Genomic DNA, 21,104 nt, shown 5'->3' with positions numbered 1-21,104 from the left:
ATACTTTAAAATGGGTTTAAAAAAAGCTGTTTGTCACTTGAAAAACATTTAAAAATGACTCCTTTCAGCTTACATTTTCATTTATTTACATTTTTTAACTTTCACATAAATTTCTACTTTCGAAAAGTATAATCTGTAAAAAACAACTGTCTACTTTTGTTTCCTTTTACATTTATTATAATTATTCATTCATTCATCTTCTGCTGCTGTTTTATCCCTTTCGGAGTCACTGGGCTGCTGGAGCCTATCCTGGCCACTTGTGGGTGAAGGCAGGGTACATTTTAACAGTTCAATGTATTTACAATTTAAATCAATATTCTCTTGTTTCATTCCAGATTTTAAGACTTTCACTCAACATTCTTGTGAATATTATAGTTTTATTGTGAGACACAGCATTTCTGCGAGTCTCTGCGACCAAGTAGGGGCACTTTTCAGTGTCCATATATCCAGTGTCCATATACCGGATCCAAGCCTGGATAGAAAGGAAGGAGTTGTGTTAAAGAATGGTAGCTTCTTAAAACTGAATATTGATTTTATTTATTTTTATATCAATAATTCATAGAATACCGAGAAAAACAATATTTACAAATTTTAACGAAAATATATATTTTTTTTATTTTCTTGATAATTGGAACTATGGTGCCTAATTTTTATTTTTATTTTTCTATGTGCGTTTAGGGCTTTGGTATAGACCTTTACTTTGTCATATTAAAAAGGTTCTATTATCATACAATTTAAACTGAAAAGAAAACACAGAGTCCCTTTATATATATATCTAAGTATCTAAGTATCTATCGATCGATCGATCGAGAGATATATATATATATATATATATATATATATATATATATATATATATATATATATATATATATATATATATATATATGTGTGTGTGTGTGTGTGTGTGTGTGTGTGTGTGTGTGTGTGTGTGTGTCTGTGTGTGTGTAATGGTTAGTGGTTGACGAAGTATGCATTTTCAATTATTAACGCACACCGTGGAATATATTTGTATTTATATTTATATCAATATATATATATATTTATATCTATATATAACAATACATAATGAAAAACCTCAGCATAAACTTTTATTTAATCAGAATTCTTACTTTGAATATTTGCATAGAATAAAATAAAGCGTACGCGTTTACGACACATTGACGTACGGCTGACGCGTGACGTGTCTCTCTTGGAACACAACAATGGCGGACGCTGTAGAGGAAGCTCTTCAGGGAAGCTGGTAAGAATTTTCCTTCTAGCATTTTCCCTTCTGTGTTATTCTAAGCGTCAACATGTCTTGACAAATTGTTATCGACTGATTTGACGCGTAAATAATCGACGCAGGTGAGCTGCTTCCTTAACGGTCAATTTTAAAGCCAGCTAGTAGTTTAGCTAGCGAATGCTAGCCTGCTAATAATAAAGAGTAATCAGTGGCGACTTGTTTATCCAATTTCTTGTTTTGGTTGACAGTGCACGTGCTAAAATAAAAGCAATAGATATTTTTTCCCAATAAGTATTTACACAATGTGGAATACTTTTGCTTAAGTCAGCGGAAAACTTAAGTCAGCCTTTTGGCTCTCGTAACTTGACAGTTACCGGTTTCTCTGTTAACTGCCTCTTTTAAGTCATTTTCTGACCAGCATTTTTGTTTTGATTTATTTTTTACCTGTTCTAACATATAATTACATATAGTGTAAAAATCTCCACGCCATTCTGTCAGTCAGTGCCGGTGAAGTTAACTCACTGCTTAAGGACTGATTTAACCCTTGTGCTATCTTAGATGACCCCACCCTTATTTCTTCCTACCATGACAAAGGTGGATAAAGGTGGAAAGATTTCATGTAATCCATGGACACCAGTGAGGATCACAAATCATTGAAGAAAAAAGGTTCAGAGCACTGTCTAGTGGGTCTAGATGACCCAACTCCCAATGTTAAAGTGCCTAGGATAGCACAAGGGTTAATGGAAGTGGTGATAACATAGAGGTCCTGTTTGTCATAATCCATAATAGTCCATATTAGTTAGGCATTTGCTTGGAAACAAATTGATGTGAAAGCCACTCTGTACCTATTTAAAAAAAGTCTATATTATTGGTTTCTTAATCTTTTTTAATTTTAAAATTACTAAAAATCAACAAGATGATCTCATGTTTGATAGCATTTCAATCACACATCGTTTTTAATGCATTCAGGGGGAAAAAAAGCATTAATATGCTGCATAATGTATAAAAGTCCTCAGAATTAATGGATTGCTGTGTCTGTTAATCAGGGATCAGGAGCTAGCTGAGGCTCTGGACTCTGGGAGCTCTGACATGGAGATGGACAGAGGGATCGCTCAGGTCCAAGAGCAACCAGCACAACACAGAGTCAAGATGTGGACGGTGAGAAACTTGTTAGGTCCTTCTTAACAGATGGGAAAATAGCTTTATATTTTTGTGAAAAATGGTTATTAGTCAGGGGGAAATCTTGGATTGTTTTGTTTAAATTCCTGCCCATACAGATTACTGACGAATCACAAATTAGTTCACCAGTAAAATCCTCTGAGCAAAAAAGAAGTGCAGAAAAATAACGGTAAAAGGAAATTCAACTGTTCACTAAAACAAAAACACTAAAGGTGAAAGATTTAAAACCCCACTCAAATGAAAATTGCGTTTTTGATGTTTTTAACATGTTTTTAGTATTTTTCTGATGCTGAGGGGGGGATGTATAAAAAAAAGCAAAAATGAATTTCTGAGTATTTAATTGTTGTTTATTAGGATCAGAGAAAGAAATGCAGTTTTAAAAAGAAATTGTATTTGTTGCTAGGAGAATAAGCTGAGTTGGCTATAAGCTCTCTGCTCCATTCTGATGCCTCCACTTGTAGACAAACAGATCCATGTACATCTTTGTTTTCCTCGTCCGAGCTGGTATCTGGATCAAAACTGTACAGCTGGATAGCTCCAATATTGCTCACCATTTTTGTTGCACCGCTAATGTTAGATTGGCGGTGTAGATGGGTAACAGATTGGTAATGGGAAGTGGGGGCGGGGTTGCACCACACCAACTGTCCTGCCCACTACTGAGAAGTGAATTTCTGATGAACTCCTGCCGCTCTGCAGAAACGATGTCAAAAAGCAACACAGGGGTTTTTTGATTTTGGCTAACAACGGCGTAATCGTGATTTAAAAGACCACTGGGAATGCTTAGACAAAAAAATCAAAAAATTATCTGAGTGGGTCTTTGAATTAGAAATAATGATTTCTTTACAGCTTACTTACCAGCTGTTGAATATTAAAATACTGTACTACTCAAATTACAGGATGTTCATTAGGACAGAGAGTGAACCAGGGAGGGCTCCAGTTAGAAATGACAGTTATGCTGGATTTTTATTAAAATAAGCAAAGGTCAAACAGGAAGCTAGAACTTCAAATCATCAATAATTTCGTGTAACTACATAAAAAGTTAAAAAAAAGACTAAAATGAAACATTCAGTGCTTTGGCAGAGGTTAAGACACTTAAAGTGTTCTATTGAGGTTAAATATGCTGGAATGCAAAAGTGAGTCTGTCTCTAACTTTGGAGTAGTACTGGAAATACCAGCCTTTCATGTTTAAAAGGAAGTTTCGCTGTCTAATAATGACACTTCTCCCACTCTGACGTAAGCAACACTCCTGTCATTGTTTGAATTTTTGCTTTTGGATTGTTCTCTACAGGTAATGAGAGTTAAACCAAAGCTTTGCTTTCTAAAATCTGAATTCACTTTGAGTCCTTGTGCTTGATGATTTATTTTGGTACTTCTATTTGTAAATAAAGCTCTGGGCAGGTTTTTGAATGGAACATAAAGTGTTATTGTCTAAAACATGTTGTTTCAGAGAGATAGCCCATTAAGTTTTATTGTTAAATTATGAAGACGTATTTTATTTAAATATAAGCTTTATTTCTCAGCATTGAATGTTTTTTTGTTTTTTTTTGCCAGATCGCATTAAATGTTTCTGGAAAAGGAGACAGCTTGTCTCCTTGGGATGGTGTCCATGATTTGCCAGAACAGACCCTCATTCACAACCGCAGTGAACAGCTGATCGGTAGGTCATTCACTAACAAAAGCCCTTCATCTGCCTGTTCATCATGTTCAAGAGTTAACTGATTCATTTAGTTTTTCCTTGGTTGGAGAATTTTTCATTTTTTTAGATTTTCGTGACAGATTAGCTTGTTTGTGCCGTTTCAGAGAATTATCGGGTCTCCACACACGCAAACAAACAAAAAGAGAGAATCCAGTTTCGGTGTACCTTACCTTTGACCTTTGACTTCTGGTCTTGGAGTCATTCAAGCACCTCACAAAAGTATGGACTCCTATCAGGATCCATGTGATGTCCAGGGCAAACAGACCTGTATATGATGCTGTCAGCCAGTTTACACCCGTTTGTGGTCTGGATTGTGACCCCCTCCGAGCAGAGACGCACACTTTCCACCGCACTGTTCTCTGACACCAGTCTGCTCCTTCAGAGCCAGAACTCCATGCCATAAAAATGTTTGGCTTCTCCAAACACCCTTTTAAACACTTGGTCGTCTTCCAGTGATCTCCATAATTATACTGTAAATACTGTACAGGTCACAATGTAGTAGTATTTTTATTTTAATCCCCCAATGACTGGATTACTTTTAAAAGGTCATATTTTCCCAGATTCTTTGTTGTTGTTGTTTTTAAGCAGTAATTTGTCAGAACATACTCTTGTATGTTCATCCACACAAATAAATTCCTTCTTAACTATATAGTAGCCCTTAAAATATATCTTTTTGAGGTTTAAATCTCTTTTCTGCCTTTGAGCTTGTCGAGTTGATGCTTCACTAATAAAAGTTAACCGAGCCCCCTTCTTGTTCTTCTCATTCAGATCAGCTGGGAATCCCGGAGGAAGAAAGAAAGGAAATGGTATCGGATGTGGAGTCGGTCATCACTTTCTACTGCAAGTCTCGCAACATTACCTTCAGCCCGGAGCTCAGCTGGCCGCATCTGCTCAAACCGCTGCTGGGGCTGCAGCTGCCACGCAGCGATCTCTACAACTGTTTCTACGCCATCATGAACAAATACGTACCGAGGTGAGTCTTGTGCTTTTTTCTTTATCTTCACTGTGATGAGAATACCTCAACCCAGATGTTTGTGGTCATTCCAGGGATTGTGTGCAGAAAGGCCGGCCCTTCCACCTCTTCAGACTGCTGCTGCAGTATCACGAGCCAGAGCTCTGCTCCTATTTGGACACCAAAAAGATCACACCGGACTCTTATTCTATGAGCTGGGTATGTTTTATACCAACTTTTACAAACGAGTCCACTTCTGTTGCTCCTAGTCCAAACAGAAATGCTTCAGATATAATCAGAACCTTTTTTTTCTCAGATGGGTAGTCTGTTTTCCAGTCACTGCCTTCCTGAAGTTACCCAAACCCTTTGGGACTCTTACCTCCAGCAGGCTGACCCCTTCCTTATCTTCTTCCTCATGCTCATCATCCTCGTCAATGCCAAGTATGTAACTGTCTACATTGTTCCACCTCCCAGGTTTATCTGTACTAAAGATCTGTTTATCCCTCCTCAGAGAAACCATTCTAACACAAGAAGGAGCCAGCAAGGAGGACATCATCAGTGAGTTCAATTTGCTGAAATTGAATTTTGAGATGGTGAATACGTAATTCAAAAGGTTTATCTGTGTTGTAGAAATGCTGGAAGCATCTCCTTCTCTTTTGGAGTCTGAGGACATTGAAGATTTGTTTTCACTGGCTCAGTATTATCAGAGCAAAACCCCCCTGTCGCTCAGGAAGGTAAAGCGAGACTTTCACGCCAGCGAAGAGCTGTCATCAGTGGAGCTCATTCTGTTTCCTGTCTGTGTTCTGGTAGATGAATCAGAACCTGTTTGGTAGCAGTTTGGTGGCTCTGAAAGAGGAAGACACAGATCTGAGTCAGGCAATGTGCCTTCCTGTGTCAGTGCCAGAAATCCTGCAGGCGAACCAGCTGCAGCAGGTCAGCCCCGCTCCTCCATTTAACTCTTCATTTTCCTACCATCCTCAGAATCATGGAGAGAGATACAATAAGATGGAGCTTGATGTTGTGTTTCAGGATGGGGTACGTTTCTTTGTGGTGGACTGTCGGCCGGCAGAGCAGTACAATGCTGGACATCTATCCACGGCCTTTCACCTGGACTCTGATCTGGTGAGACACATGGGCAATGTTGATTGTTGTTTATTTAATACATGTGCAGCATAAAACAGTGTCGGTTTGTTCCCACAGATGCTCCAGAACCCCTCTGAGTTTGCCCTTTCTGTAAAATCCCTGCTGGAGACTCAGAAGCAGTCTTTGGAGTCCGGTTCCATCGCCAGCGGGGAGCACCTGTGCTTTATGGGTAGTGGCAGAGAAGAGGAGGACATGTACATGAACATGGTGCTGGCTCATTTTCTTCAGGTGAGATGTGGAAACATGAAGTAAAAGCATGGCAGCTGCACAGAAGCAACACACTTCCTCCCTCTAGATTACAGCCCCTTACAACCTCAAGCTAACATTAGAGGTGCAACGAAAATGGCTAGCAATACTTGAGCTATCCACCTTACAGTTATGATCCAGATTCCAGCTCAGACGAAGAAAACAAAGAAGTACATCGATCTTTTTGTCTGCAAGTGGATGCATCAGAATGGAGCGGAGCAGTTTGTTAAAGTTACATTTGACACAGCTGCACTCGGGCACCATTAGGTGGTTTTACCCTTTAATGCTGGGGGGCATTGGGTGCCATTTTTAGACCCTTTGGTATGACTCAGCTGTTGATTTGAACTCACAACCTTCCAGTCTCAGGGCAGACACTCTACCACAAGGCCACTGAACTGTTTCATGGACTGTAGTTTTACTTAACAACTACAAGCTTTTTTAAACTACCGTATGTATTTTTGTCTGCTACGGATTCACATCAATGTGTAAAAATAATTATTCAGAAATGCCATTTTAATTATCTGTATATATGTCCTCTATCATGAGTAAAAGAGCATGTTAAAAACATATTTTTCATTGGAGTAGTTCTTTAAAGCGTCATACTTGAATTGATGGAGTTAAACCATCAGTCACATGGTTCCTGACTTCAGCTATGACTGCCTTTCACGGATAAACAAATTGTGGTACCTAAAGTGAGTCAAACTGAGGGAGAACATTGTTGTTTTTCTCCTCATAAGATTTCCTTTTCTTCTTTTACAGAAAAATAAAGAATACGTGAGCATCGCTAAAGGAGGGTTTATGGGTGAGTGGATGTAAATGATCAAACACAGCTAAATTATTATACAGACTAACTAAAAACTGTAATCTATTAGGTGTACAAAAACAACCTGGAAAACAAAAAGACAGCTGACAACTTTGATCTAAACAAGGGTCAAATAAGAAAAGTCTGGATGTTTCCGAAGTAAAAGATCTTTGGAAAAGGGATTTAAACACAAGCCAAAGACCAACGCGTCTTTGTAAACGCAGATATATACACCTTTAGGACTTCCGTGTTCAAAACTCTCATGTTTACACGTCGTTGGTCACATTTATGTCAGTTTTCTGGCTCTACGTACAAAACGTGTAGTGTTGAACACTCGTCAAAAGTTAAACCAGGCTGAACTTTGACCAATCAGGGACTCTGATTTGGTAGGAACATATGAGCAGCGTCCTTCTCAAAGACAGAAGTGCCAACTGAAATGAATAATTGTGGTTTGTCCCTGGCTGGAATTATGACACGTTGTCTTTCATTTATCGGAATGGAGCTTGAAAAGAAAAAGCCTGGAGCAAGATTTGAGATTTTTTGACATTTCACATGAACCCTTTTTTAACTGCGAGTACATACGCTAGTATCGGGTAGCAGCCGTCCTGTGAAACGCCATATGCTTAAAGCAAAAATCCACGTTCAGCGCATTCTTGAACGCACCACACACCCAGTTCTGTATGTAGTATAACACTAAAGCCAAAGGGGCTTCATGTCTAAAAACCTTTACGTAGGGTGGTATTTAATGTGTTAAATTTATAAAAAATAACACATTCAGGCCGTTTTAAAACAAAAAATGTAAAGTTATTTAAAATTGAGTATCACTTTAGGTATGTGAGTGTATGTTTCTACCACAATAACAACCAAAATGAAGAAGGTTGCTGAGGTCATATTGACTACACAGATAAAAGTCATTAGTGGTCCCAGTGTTCCAAAACTTGTCAGATCTTAGAAGCTGGGCAGGGTTGGGTCTGGCTAATCCCTGGATGGAAGACTGCCTTGAACTACCAGTTGCTGTACATAACCGCAACCACCTGACCCAACCCCAAATGCAGAGGGTTGGGTCAAGAAGGGCATCCGTTGTAAAACTGAATCACGGTTTTAAACTGTGGGATGATTTAATGTGGCGACCTCTGAAAGGGAGAGGCTAACTTTTTCTGATAAACGAGTGTCCAAATAAATTCTATTGGAACTCATGACTTTACGGGTAGTCTAGAAATTGAGAATCGATATTTCAACATTATAACAGTACTTTTGTTGAAATGCAGACCTACTTCACTTCTGGTGAAATAGACCTTCAGTTCTGTTTTGAGGGGCCTTCAGAAGGTCATTTAACTTGTAGAAACCATTAGGAGCTCTAGAAAGGGAATTGATGGATCATTTTTCTAATGGGAGGTATTAAATGGCACTGCTTTTATTTAGCTGATCTTCCTCAGTGGTTCAGATTAAACAAATCACATTTCATAATTGAGATAAACATAAACTGAAAGGTAATACAGTGTGTTTCTGGTCAAATTAGAATCTGAATAACACATTTGGTGTATCAGTTCTTTTGGATCCTGCAGATTTGTCGTGTGTGCTTGATTCATGGTTCTGGTTCTTATGCTTGTTCAGCACCAGTCACATATAAAACTGTCTTTTCAGCTCTCCAAAAACATCTGGTCGACATGAACATCGAGGGCATTGACTCCTCCTACGTCAGCTGGATTGTCAGCACATCTGGATCTCACAGCAGCTTGAGCTCTCCTGATGTACGCATTGGAAATGCAAACAACCGCACAATCCCAAATTCATTTGGAATCCCACGACTGAAGCTTTTCTTGTTTTCGTCTGTGGCAGGGCGAGTCTTTGAGCCCCGGAGACAAAAGCGTCAAGTCTCTGGTCAACAAAATGACGTTCGCTCTCAAGTCAAAGTCTGTGAATGTGAAAGAAAAGATGATCAGCTTCATTGAGAACACTTCGACTCCTGTAGACAGGTGAGAGAAGGCTTCTTCCCTTGAAATCCTCTGCTAATCCTCTTAACCCTTTAACACCCAAGATGTGACACCCAGATGACACATTCTTTGACACACCAGAACTCTGCTGTTGACACGATCAGCTGATTCTGACGCAGAGAAAAGCCCCTTTTCACATGAGTTTTGCACCAAAATGCAACACATCAAAAACGTAAAGGGTTGTATGACGACGCACAGCCACTTTTCTCCAGGACAGAATCTGCTGGAATTATTCCATCAATAGTTGAAGAGTAATGGTAGTTAAAAGAATGTACACACTGGTCTGTAAAAGGGTTTTCTTATTGTTACTCTTATTTTCTTGCGAAAACCTTACAATTTTTACAAATTTTTAATATTAGATCCCAAACAAATGATAGTTTATCAGGAGCTTTTTTTTGTTTGTTTTTTTAAAACTGATCTAGACTATTTTGCTTATGTTGTATTTTACATTTGAAATAAAGTCCCTTGTGCCTTATTTCGCACTAGAATATCTTTCAATCTGCCCTGGCCAGAGAAGGTGATTCCTGATCGGTAAGAGCTGTTGAAGCTAGATGTGTCTCTCCACGAGCATGCCAACCAGCTGTCGACCCGCCCCGGCCCGGCCGGGCCTGCGGCACATTAACGCATGCTCGGTAGCAGCATCTCTGCCCTCTCCCCTCACTCATTAACAAGCTCCCACTCTCATGCAGTATGGACAGCTCGTTTCCTCTGTGCTTCCTGTGAGGATATTTGTTTTCATGCCGTCACTAACAACACGTGTAGCTGCTTCACATCCATGTAGGCCGTCGTTTTGTCTGAGGAGGAGCCACAGCTTCACCTCTGTTTGCTGATGAGCAACACTGGACACTGTCTCTTTTCCATTTCATCATCTCGCATGATAGCCAGGGCTGTGGGAAAATATGAATAACAAAAAAGATGCGTAGCCCCAGTTATCATACAAGAGAAACCTCTGGTAGCGGCTGAAAGCTTTCCATTTAAACCCTTTATACTTGTGGTTTTCAGTGCAGCTTTGGAGGTGTTTGTCTCGGAGCTTTATGTCTTCAGACTTGCAGCAGAAGTCACAGCAAAGCTTCTCCGCCATCAGTCAGGATGATTTGACCAGTAATGTTCCTTGTCTTCTGTAAACAGGCATGTAAGCAGCAGCGACCGTGTCGGCAAACCCTACCGGGGGGTGAAACCTGTCTTCAGCATAGGTGATGAAGAGGAATACGACACAGGTTAAAGCTTATCCAAATGAAACCGCAGTTTTGACGGGAAAATGGCGACAAACTGACATCAGGTTGTCTCCTCAGATGAGATTGACAGCTCATCCATGTCGGACGACGACCGGAAGGAAATAGTCAACATTCAGACGTGGATGAATAAACCAGACGTTAAACATCACATTCCGTGTAACGAGGTGAAGGAAACCGGTCACATGTTCCCTAGGTAAGCTGAAAATGTTCATAGAGCCATGAAAAAGAAATCTGCTTGACACGTGCCTGGCCTTCCTGTCACGACTGTAGATGTTCAGATTAGTTGAGAAATGAAGGAAGTTGGATTTAAATGTGATTCTTTCCCACTTCCTTAAAAATAAAATTCAATAACACTGTGAAAGCAGATCAGTTAGAAAACAAGGAACAAGGTATCAAGGAAAAGCGACCTCCAACAATGACATCTTAGGGAATTTAAATATGTGTAAAAGCAATATATATATATTTCCCAAAATTAATTCAACACGAAATGCAACATAAATATGTTTTCTTCCTAAAATATTACAATAAAACGGAGATGCTACACGTCATAAAATGAGCTCAAACGGGTTGTTCATAAAAGGGCAACACAAACATGTCTGTAAACGAGCTCTTACCTTATAAGCACTTCCCCTACCACCCCACAGCCTGCAGGCCCCGTGAGCTCGATTTTACTCTCACAAAATACACCCAAACGTAAAACGGGAAACATCCCAAACTTGTGCCTGTGATAAAACTCAAGTCTGGACATTTCCATTTTAGCCGTTTGGTGCCGTTTTGTCTTTCCAGTCACTTGCTGATCACGGCCACTCACATGTACTGCTTGAGGGAGATCGCAGCCAGGAAGGGCTTTGCGTACATCCAGTCCAGACAAGCTCTGAGCTCTGTGGTGAAGATCACATCCAAGAAGAAGCACCCAGAGCTCATCACCTTCAAGTTTGGGATCAACAATCCAGGCAATGTGGAGATATCCGCAGTGGAGAGGTGACTTTCAGTTTGTTCCTCCTATATTTGGACAGTGGAAACCTCTTTTGGGAACTTACAGCTGTACCAGAATGTTTTTTTGATTCATTCTCTGAAGAACGCTGCTTTAAGTGACAAACATCTGTCTGAATCTTGTCATTCATTTTTCATTGTTACGAAAGGGTTAATGGCCGACGAAATGTGCGTTATTACTTTTTAACGCACGCCGTGGAAGCCTGAACTGCGGAGGACGGTGAAGTGCGTTAAAAAGTAATAACGCACACTTCGTCTACCATTAACCCGCTTATACCATGGTCACTTACAAAATCAATACATATTAACCAGTTTGTAGTCCTTACTTCTTGTTTTTTTTTCCGATTTGGATCGCTTTTCTCACAAAAAGTGGACTATATGTTACATGATGCGGCGGGTCGCGCAGCACCACCACTGCAGTAAAGATTCGGCGATATATATATGCTGATCGTCCCGATGGGTTGAATGAAGCATCAGTTCAGAGAGAAAGTTCACCTCTTACCGCTTGTTTTTGTCCAAATGATGAAGAAAAAGGTTGTTTTAAAGAAGCCGGCGCAGTGATATAAGACATTTAAGATAGGTGACCGGAACTTCTTTTTTCACCGTGCGGTTATCAGGTTTTAATGCACACCCAGCAGCCAATCAGAGTCGAGTATTCAACCGGACCATGGTATAATAAATGTTAAAAGTCCCCTCTTATTGTATGAGAAAAACTAACCTAATGGTCTGTGAACGCCTCCTCTCCCCTCAGATATTTGATACCCAATGCAGGCGACGCCACCAAGGTCATTAAGCAGCAGATCATGAAGGTTCTCGATGCTCTGGAGAGTTCATAAAGGTGGCGATCACAGTGACTGCCTACAACGCAAAGCTGTAACGGTGTCCTCCTGCTCTCCCTTGAGCGTCGTTCCTCCTGGACAGATCCCGGTGCTGTATTTACTGTGACGCTCCATCTCTCTCATTTTGGACGCCGCTGCCAACAGCAGACCCGTGGGCCAGTCTGCACGACTCCAAACCCCTCGGGTGCTCAGCAGTTATCCAAACATTGGTCATATTGTGTGTGAGATGTTGGCTTCTTTCATCAAAAAAAACACGGGATGTCATCGTAGCTTTGGTCTCCCCTGGCCTTAACGTAGCAAACTGGTCGACCAGTGACGGACGGACGGACCGGACCTTTTCCTTCTCGCGTGAGCATCGCAGTTTAACCCTCATCTTTATCTGAGTTGCATTTTTGTCGCAGTGCTGGCACATGAGGCAGGTTTCCAACCGCAGTTATAGTTTTGATAACTTTTCTTTTCCAGCAGGCAGCCTTAAATAGGAATTTGACAATGTTTATAGATATTTAATGTACATAGTATGTAAGCGGCTCTATATCAGCACAGACCTCTGCAATATCTAACTGAACGTATAGAGTAGATATGCAGAGCACTTTAAGATGACCTTGTTCCTGCAGTAAGAATAAAGCTCTTCAGTGTTTCTGGAGAGACGCGTCTTTTTCAAGTGTTCCTGATCATTTAAGCTCCTTTCGTTTGGTTTGACAAAGCTCTCAGAGATCATCCGTCACACCAGTGTGTTCCATTTAAAAAGCCCTGAGGGCGCTGCGTTCTCTCCATGCCATTCAGTCTGCTGTGTTAATAATTTCCCTGCATAATCCAGAGGAAATGCACTTCTCTGAATCCTGTCAACTCTAATAAAATGAAAGTAATTATGAGGATGGTGCTCTGCACTTATTTTTCTCTACGCTTGAAAGGTTGAAATGCATTCATGATGTGTTTTTTCTCAGATGGCTCAGCCTCACTTGGCTCGCCATCGTTGCCTTTGGCCTCATGCCTGCTGTGGGTTTTGGGCCCCAGCAGTGGCAACATATCAGACCGTCGCCCTTTCTCCTTTGACTCTAAACGTTTAAGGCTTTGTTTCGCCCCACTTTGCTTGTTCCAGAGTCCTGTGTGTCTGCTGCAGTCCAGCGTTCCTCCAGCACTACTGTTTAACGCGTCACACTAACCAAAACAAAAGGCACATGGACGAAAAGTGGTCAGAAACGCCCCTCAAAGCATTCCTGTGTAATTCTTGCATCGTATTGTAATTTGTAATTTTGTGATAATTTTCAGTATTCTTATTTACTGGATTATTCCTGACTAACGTTTGGAACATCTCTGGATTACTGTTGGTCAGAATTACAAACTGATTAATCTGCACCTTACTGTACCGCTTTTGTTTTCTAAGTGTTTCTGTTTGTAATAAATGGAAATGATTGGACTGCATCTGTGAAGTTTTTGAAATGTTGTCGACATACACAAACAGATTTATTGCAACTCCGTAGGCTGTCTTTGTGCTCAGTTAGATAACTTTTTTATCATGTACCGGTAATTGTCTGCATATTTAATAATTTACATTTATTTACCACCACCCCCAAGTTTTGACAATGAAACACTTTTTTTCTTAAACCAGTGAACTCCTTTGCTTCTCAAGAAAATAACTAAATTACAAAAAGCTTAAATACATAATATAAAGGAATTTCTCGTTTTTATTCTCTCTACAATGTTTGGTAAGAATGTCTTTAATTAATTCCAGTTATGCTTGTATTGCTGCCTTTTTTGCAATAATAATGACAGGTGTTACCAGTTCAAATAATGTGAATTGATTTACCAGTTTAAGACCATCTGCAGTACATTTTTGATGTACAATCTATACTTAAATTTATTAGAATGGATATTACTATAATGGAGTTTTTTAGGAGATGGCGCTTTAACTCGAACTGAAACCGGATTGGCTGAATATACACCGCCTCTAAACTTCACAATAAAAGGAACGAGCTTCAAAAGTAAAGCTAAGGAGCTTCTAATGTTAACCAAACAATCACCTCTCTCTGGAACACACTGTTTGATTTCTCAGGAATGTGTAAACTAGCGTGCAGTCGTCATAAAGCGGGATCAACATTTGAATCTGACTTTTATTTTGAAAGCCAAGCGGGTCTCCGGAAGCGCTTGCCCACAGTCTGTCTTTTAGAGGAGGTAAACACTGACTCCACGTCCATATGACCGCTGCAGCTAGAATCATGTCCAGTAAGACTACGCTGTTTTTCTTTTCTCTGTGTTTTTTAACCATACATTTCCGGGTTTGGTCGCAGGTTTGCTTGCATGTCCAGCTGGGTAGTGATCAGCTGTAAACAAACGGTGACGGTGTGTTTCGCAGAGTTTCGTCTGGCCGTGGTCCAGCTGCAGGTGACGAGCGTCAAGGCAGACAACCTGAGCAGAGCCCGGAGGCTGGTGCTGCAGGCTGCGGGGCAGGGCAGCAAGGTGGTGCTGCTGCCGGTGAGCTGGATCATCAAGCAACATCTGCACCCATTGTCATTCAGAAACTCTTTGCAAACCCCACTTTTCGGTTTCTATCATTTGCTCCTCTGTTAGAATAAAGAGAATTTGTCATTTTTAGTGTTTTATATTGAGTTTTCAGTTTTAAACAAACAAATTCAAAACCCAGTTCCCCATCCCCTGCTGCTGTCAGTGGCATATACACCAATATCAAAATTTTAGTCAGAAAATATAAGGAAAAAGGCAAAGAGAGACATGAATATATAAAATCAGTCATCGTATAGGTCAAAATAACTTTTTTTCATAAAATACATAGCTTTAAAGCATAGATCTCTTTTTTAGAGAGTTTAACCAAAATAAATCCTGCATTAAATATTTATATCACCAGTTGTAAATGAAAAATTGTATCTTGAGATCTGGATTTTTAAAAGAAGTTTATTGAGAAAATCTTTCTTTGTGTTTCTGTGTCAGGAATGCTTCAACTCGCCATATGGAACCAGCTTTTTCTCCGATTATGCAGAGAAGATCCCTGGAGAGTCCACCCAGATGCTGTCGGAGGCAGCTAAAGAGAATCAGGTGTATTTAGTTGGAGGTAGGGATGCATCCACTGACTGTGAAAAAACAAACTACTGTTAAGGCAAGGCAAGTTATTTGTACACAAAGTAATTCAAAGTGCTTCACTAAGCAGAAAATGCATTAAAATCACAATACATAACAGTGCAACGATTAAAAACATACATAATCATTATAAAATGGACTTTAAAAGAAAGGAAAGAGAAAATAAAAGAGGTTTTGATAAGGACCCTTCGGTTATCTACATGGCTGAACAGGAATGTTTTGATTGCAGATTTGAACCTTAACACAGTAGAGGCCTGTCTCACAACCTCAGGGAGACGGTTCCAGCTTTTAGCGCCATAAGAATGTTGTTAAAAGAGTGCACAAATTAGGATTGCTTTTTGATCAAAACTTAAACGTAAACCATTAAATTAAATATTTAGGAATTAGGTCATGAATTTACAACTTTGAAACACGTCACCTTACGAGAAAAAAGTCCTAAATTTAGCCTATTACCTGTTAAAGGCATAAATATGCGACTTTATTCTTGTAAATATAAGACTTTAAAGTCGGAATTGAAAAATATATATACATACATTTTTTTTTTTGTAAATTGGTCCGAATAATCAGTCGTACAACCACAATTAAAAAGCAAAATATATATTAAAAAACAGCGATGCATTTTTAAAAATTCCAGAAACCACTATGTAGAAAAACAAAAAACAAAAATGAGGGATAGCAAAAGTAACTTAAAGAAATAAAAATTAAGCGTTAGAAAACAGAACACAAAAATATCAAGGTCCGACCTTCTGGGAAGAGGTCATAAGCATTTGCTTTGTCTTGTTTCATGTAGTTTTATGTCTGCATTTCTTTTCTGTGTGCTTTGTATTTCTACTTTAAACAGGGTCCATCCCTGAAGAGGACGGGGGGAAGCTGTATAACACCTGTGCCGTGTTTGGGCCAGGAGGAGAGATGATTCTGAAGCACAGAAAGGTGCGTGGATATTTTGTTTTTCACTGCCAGGGCTACCTCTGTATTTAATCCGGTCCCGTTTCCTCCCAGATTCACCTGTTTGACATCAACGTTCCGGGAAAAATCTGCTTTCAGGAGTCTGAGACTCTGAGCCCTGGCAACAGTTTGTCCACGTTTGACACACGTTGAGTGACGCTTTCTGCCTGCCGTCTTGTTTCCAGCCGTGTGCACGAGCGTCCGTCGGCTCTGACTCCTGTCTGTCCTTCTCATGCAGCTTTTTGCAAAGTGGGGGTGGGGATCTGCTATGACATGAGGTTTGCAGAGCTCGCTCAGGTCTACAGCAGAGAAGGTCAGCGTCTGAGACTGTTGATTTAGCTCGGCTTAAACACTGGATGGATTTAGTTTTTTTGTCAACAGGCTGTCAGCTGCTGGTTTATCCAGGAGCTTTCAACATGACGACTGGTCCGGCCCACTGGGAACTTCTGCAGAGGGGGAGGTGGGTCTTTTCCGCCAACCTAGAAGAAATAATCTATTTAAACTTTTGTAGTAGCCCCTTATTTTTAATTTTTTAAATTTTATATATTTATTTATTTTTAAGTTATATTTGTTTTTGTCTACCATTATCTCATCATTCATATTGATGTCATTGACAGATATGCCATGATTGTTTATTAAATACTTGCTTCAATAAATAAAAAAAGCCTTAATACCCAAAAAATAAATAATTAAAAAGGTTTTTTTAATGTCCAATTTTTTAATGGAAAAGGAGCCAAACACAAATTTTAAAATACGCTGCATTCATGTTCAATCTTTCTAAATGGTAAAACACTACGACCTGCTACCCATAACTAAGCAGTCGGCAGTCTGCGTTTCAGTGTTTCATGTCAAAAAAAGCATCAACCTCATCCTAAATTCAGTGGTTTATTACACCACAGCCTGATCTTTTGCAACGTCTCCCTTTTTCTGGGAGAATACAAGTGAGTTCCCAGCTTCAGACTAATAATCGACTGCAGATATTCCAGTTACATAACAAAATAACATGTAATTCTACAGAAATAGACAATGACAGCATTTCATCCGTGAAAAATCCTGATAGCTCTTACAACTTCAGATTTAAAGGGCCTATAATCAAACAAAATGAACTTTTTTGAGCTTTTAAGTGAATTGTGATGTTCATTCCTCTTAAAAACAACATCCCAAAAGCAGTTTTTTTTTCAAACTGTTCACGCATCTCTGATTATTCCTTTAAAAAACCTATTCTCTCAGCACCAGCCCCTCCTAATCCATTATCACGAGTGGGTTCTCACATTGCAACATCACAAAGTGAAGAACGGCCCCTTTGTGCTTCCAGCACCGCCCCCAGGCTAACAGACACACCCACTTTCTCCTCGGAGCTAGCGGTGATCAGCTCCAAAATACGCACATCCATCCTTGCAAAAGTTCAGATGTTATTTGTTTTTGTGGGCAAAACACAGACACTCTGCTCTAGGATGACGTCATGAAATGGGCGGAGTGAAAGCCGGCTCCTAGTCGTCTTACTTCAGGATAGGTGAATGACTCGCCAAAATGACTAATATTTCATTTAAAAATCATTCTTTAGTGTGCCAAAGGTAATATATTATCATATATATGGATATAGGTTACTCTATAATGAAACCAAGTCACCATTTCAGTTTCTTAATTTCATTTTAAATCTTGGATTCGTCTTTTTTATCAACTGTACTACTCGGGCACCTCTTCTTTTTTTTTGTTTTACTTTCACAAAGCAGACTTTCTTGTAGTCTTCTTAGCTAGTTTGGAATTTTTTTCTTTTTCTAAGAATAAAAATTGAACCAATTTTAGATGAACAGATAGAGGAAACCTAGTGGAAATAGACATCCCCAACCTTAAAGCTCATAAGGGCACAACAATGACTTGTGATTGATGCTCTAAATGTTTTCCAGTTGTTTCTGTCAGCAGCTTGTGATTGTTTTCTTGTGTATATGGAAAAGTTCAAACTCTGGTTCTGTGCTGTGTGGCAGACATGAGTCCGTTCTTTCCTGTACCATGCAGGGCCGTGGATAACCAGGTGTACGTTGCGACAGCTTCACCCGCCAGAGACGAAGCGGCGTCTTATGTGGCCTGGGGTCACAGCACTGTTGTAAACCCGTGGTAAGAGAACGGACACCTTTTGTGACGGTGAAACCAGCAGAGACGGGACTGCACAATCTGATGTCAGCTAAATATTTTAAGGTTTAATTAAATATGTGGCGGCTAAGGCTGAACGAGTATTTACAATTGTAATATATTACCTGTATGACGCCGGACTGCTTTTTGAGCACCAGGCAGCGATTATGTTCAATTCACAGAACAAACACTCATGGAAGCACAGTTTCCTGTTAAAAAGGAACCATTTTGAGGCACTGCGCCGGACTTTGAGCCATTATTACTCTAAAAGCTTCAGCCCCAACCAAACAAACCACGTGTGTGAGGATAACCAGGTCTACATGGAACTTTTTTTTTTCTTTAACTCCTGAGCACCAGCTCTGTGGGCTGGCTGAGTGAATCATAACGACAGTTTTTCTTTTTTTTTATTACTGCGTCAAATTAACAGCATGATTTTGGTCCACTAATGTGAAAATGTGAGCTGTGTTTGTTCCTGCAGGGGGGAGGTCATCTCCAAAGCGGGAGCGGAGGAAACTGTCATCTATGCAGATATCGGTGAGTGTCTGCAGGCTGAGGCCGTCGTTGCTCCAGAGAGCATTGTTTCCCGGTGTCCTTGTGCTGATTCAAATGCCAGTTGCCATAGATGGCAACTCTGCCGTGAAAGGCTTTTTATCGAACGCCACTGTTGGAAAGACTCTGATAGAAACAGAAAAAGAGGAGTTCTGCGGGAGATAGATAAAGAGATCAGGAAGTGCAGCTCTGACGCCGCCTCTCTGTGTCGCAGATCTGCAGTATTTGAGTGACATCCGGCGGCAGATCCCGATCACGGCCCAGCGGCGGGACGACCTCTACTCTGTGACATCTGTGCAGGAGGCATCGGGCTGATCCTGCTGCTCAAGCGTGCTTCAGCTTCACCAGGGTTTAAATCAAAGCTGATTCTGATCTGGAAACGGGATGAGCTGATCCAGTTTAACGCCGGATCTGAGTGAAGTTACTCTGTTTTGTGCTCAGCAGCTCTCACTGATTATTCAAGAAGTGTTACCACTTTAATGAGAAGCTTCATAAGCTCCTGAAGAATCCGAAACCTTTTTTTGAAAGTAACTGTTTATAAAACTGATTTTAAAATGTGTAATTTACAATAAAAAGCAGAAGGTTAATCTTCTTAAATAACTGATTTCTGTTCCAATTTTATTCTCATGCAAACAAATCAAAGCCTGAGCGCACATTTAGTTATGTAATTTTAGTTAAGTAATTTTGTTTGGACCTGAGCCCTTCTCCCATCAAATAATCCAAGTCCATTTTAAACACCATCACATCAAACACACTGACCGGCAACACAGCAGCCCCTGCTTGGAACAAACCAGCAAACTACTGACCCTAACAAACGCATCAGCTCAAGGATTTGAATATCAAGCAACAAACCTTTGTTGTGTGTGGTTTCATGACAGTTTACATTGGTTTTTTGGGTTTAAATCTTGTATCTCGTGAGGGATTTATCCGGTTGCTATGGACGACTTTTCCAAATGTTTTGCTGTGGTTCTTTTATCCCTGCTGTGAGCTGCAAGACTTAATTTCAGCGTGATAAAAACATTGACATGAAATAGCTTTTCCAAAGGAATTCTCATAATTGTCCACAACTCTGAAGCAAGAAAAAACAACAAGGGAGAGACATCTTTGGAATAGAGTTTGTGATTTGTCAAAATGTGACTGGTTTAAAGACAAACGCACAGAGCTGACATTTATTTATGTGAGCTTAAACCCTTTTAGAAGGAGAGCTTTCATTTGCTGGTTATGAATTGTCGCAAAGGAAGAAAATAGTGAATAGAGTGGAGTGAGGTCAGCTCCATGCGCTTGCGCTCTGATGCAGCTGCACTCCCGCGTCTACCTCTTCCTGAGGCCGGGAGGACATTTTCGACCATCACCAGCGCTGATGCATTTGGATCGGCTGTCTGAATGTTCGCTGCAACAGCCAGACCGTCCCGCCCCAGTGTCTATGTGACAGAAAACGACGCACATCTCGTGCGGATGAGGTTTCAGCCTAAATGCAAACCTTTTTTCTTTATTACAGCAGCTCTCAATCCCATGGCTTAATTCTCTGTTCTTCATGGCATCTTTTAATTTACAAACCATAGGGCAGACTAATTCCTCATTCTAACCCTTGTGCTGTCTTGTGGGGTCCAGATGACCCCGCCCTTACATTGGCGTGTTCTCCCTACCATGACAAAGGTGGATAAAGGTGAAGAGGATTTCATGTAATCTATGGACACCAGTGAAGATCACAAAACATTGAAGAAAAAAGGTTCAGCGCACTGTCTAGTGGGTCTAGGTGACCCAACTCCCAACGTTAAAGTGCCTACGATAACACAAGGGTTACGGGGATTGGTGGATTTGTATGGTTTTATTTTTCTTACATTTTTAATTTTCCCTATTCCCACTTTTAGTTTCATACCACAGAATTATTATTTCATTTTATTTCCATAACAAGAATCAAAAGTGTGAATAGAAGACTAATAAGAGACTCCCAGACTTAAGTATCCAGGGGTCTTAAACCTGGTTTGCACAGCAGGACGGGACACTGAATGAATGCCCTCCAAAGGGATTATATTGTAACTAATTAAACCCCTTATGTTTACAGAGAGTCAAATGTGAAGCATAT

General features: G+C 40.2%; 2 protein-coding genes across 3 annotated transcripts; both read left to right on the top strand.

Annotated features, from left to right (window-relative positions):
* Nucleotides 1-1,141: 1,141 nt before the first annotated feature.
* tbc1d23 (TBC1 domain family member 23) lies at nucleotides 1,142-13,726 on the top strand. Of its 2 annotated transcripts, XM_004068317.4 has the most exons (19): nucleotides 1,142-1,243; nucleotides 2,272-2,383; nucleotides 3,956-4,061; nucleotides 4,869-5,073; nucleotides 5,148-5,271; nucleotides 5,369-5,493; nucleotides 5,564-5,610; nucleotides 5,683-5,786; nucleotides 5,863-5,985; nucleotides 6,082-6,174; nucleotides 6,253-6,423; nucleotides 7,201-7,243; nucleotides 8,888-8,994; nucleotides 9,083-9,219; nucleotides 9,724-9,768; nucleotides 10,366-10,454; nucleotides 10,530-10,665; nucleotides 11,259-11,453; nucleotides 12,217-13,726. In XM_004068317.4, the coding sequence occupies exons 1-19, from the start codon at nucleotides 1,206-1,208 to the stop codon at nucleotides 12,299-12,301; spliced, it is 2,085 nt and encodes a 694-aa protein (XP_004068365.1). In that variant the 5' UTR covers nucleotides 1,142-1,205; the 3' UTR covers nucleotides 12,302-13,726. The 2 variants fall into 2 exon arrangements, with proteins under 2 accessions (XP_004068365.1, XP_004068364.1); XM_004068316.4 differs by lacking the exon at nucleotides 9,724-9,768.
* A 563-nt stretch (nucleotides 13,727-14,289) lies between these two features.
* On the top strand, nucleotides 14,290-19,622 carry nit2 (nitrilase family member 2). The gene is made up of 10 exons (XM_004068315.3): nucleotides 14,290-14,527; nucleotides 14,658-14,776; nucleotides 15,248-15,368; nucleotides 16,236-16,324; nucleotides 16,394-16,487; nucleotides 16,578-16,652; nucleotides 16,721-16,799; nucleotides 18,356-18,454; nucleotides 18,948-19,003; nucleotides 19,233-19,622. The coding sequence occupies exons 1-10, from the start codon at nucleotides 14,500-14,502 to the stop codon at nucleotides 19,331-19,333; spliced, it is 861 nt and encodes a 286-aa protein (XP_004068363.1). The 5' UTR covers nucleotides 14,290-14,499; the 3' UTR covers nucleotides 19,334-19,622.
* Nucleotides 19,623-21,104: the final 1,482 nt, after the last annotated feature.

Source organism: Oryzias latipes, chromosome 4 (genome assembly GCF_002234675.1).
Source record: "Oryzias latipes chromosome 4, ASM223467v1".
Lineage (NCBI taxonomy): Eukaryota > Metazoa > Chordata > Actinopteri > Beloniformes > Adrianichthyidae > Oryzias > Oryzias latipes.
This window is presented reverse-complemented; position numbering and strand designations above follow the sequence as displayed.

Bases quoted from the DNA above. Each gene is read 5' to 3' on its own strand.
- tbc1d23 (XM_004068317.4), top strand. From the start codon at position 1,206: ATGGCGGACGCTGTAGAGGAAGCTCTTCAGGGAAGCTG. The intron at 1,244-2,271 runs GTAAGAATTTTC...TCTGTTAATCAG, and splicing joins GAAGCTCTTCAGGGAAGCTG to GGATCAGGAGCTAGCTGAGG. The intron at 10,666-11,258 runs GTAAGCTGAAAA...TTGTCTTTCCAG, and splicing joins ACCGGTCACATGTTCCCTAG to TCACTTGCTGATCACGGCCA.
- nit2 (XM_004068315.3), top strand. From the start codon at position 14,500: ATGACCGCTGCAGCTAGAATCATGTCCA. The intron at 14,528-14,657 runs GTAAGACTACGC...TGTGTTTCGCAG, and splicing joins TGCAGCTAGAATCATGTCCA to AGTTTCGTCTGGCCGTGGTC. The intron at 16,800-18,355 runs GTGGGTCTTTTC...TGTACCATGCAG, and splicing joins GAACTTCTGCAGAGGGGGAG to GGCCGTGGATAACCAGGTGT.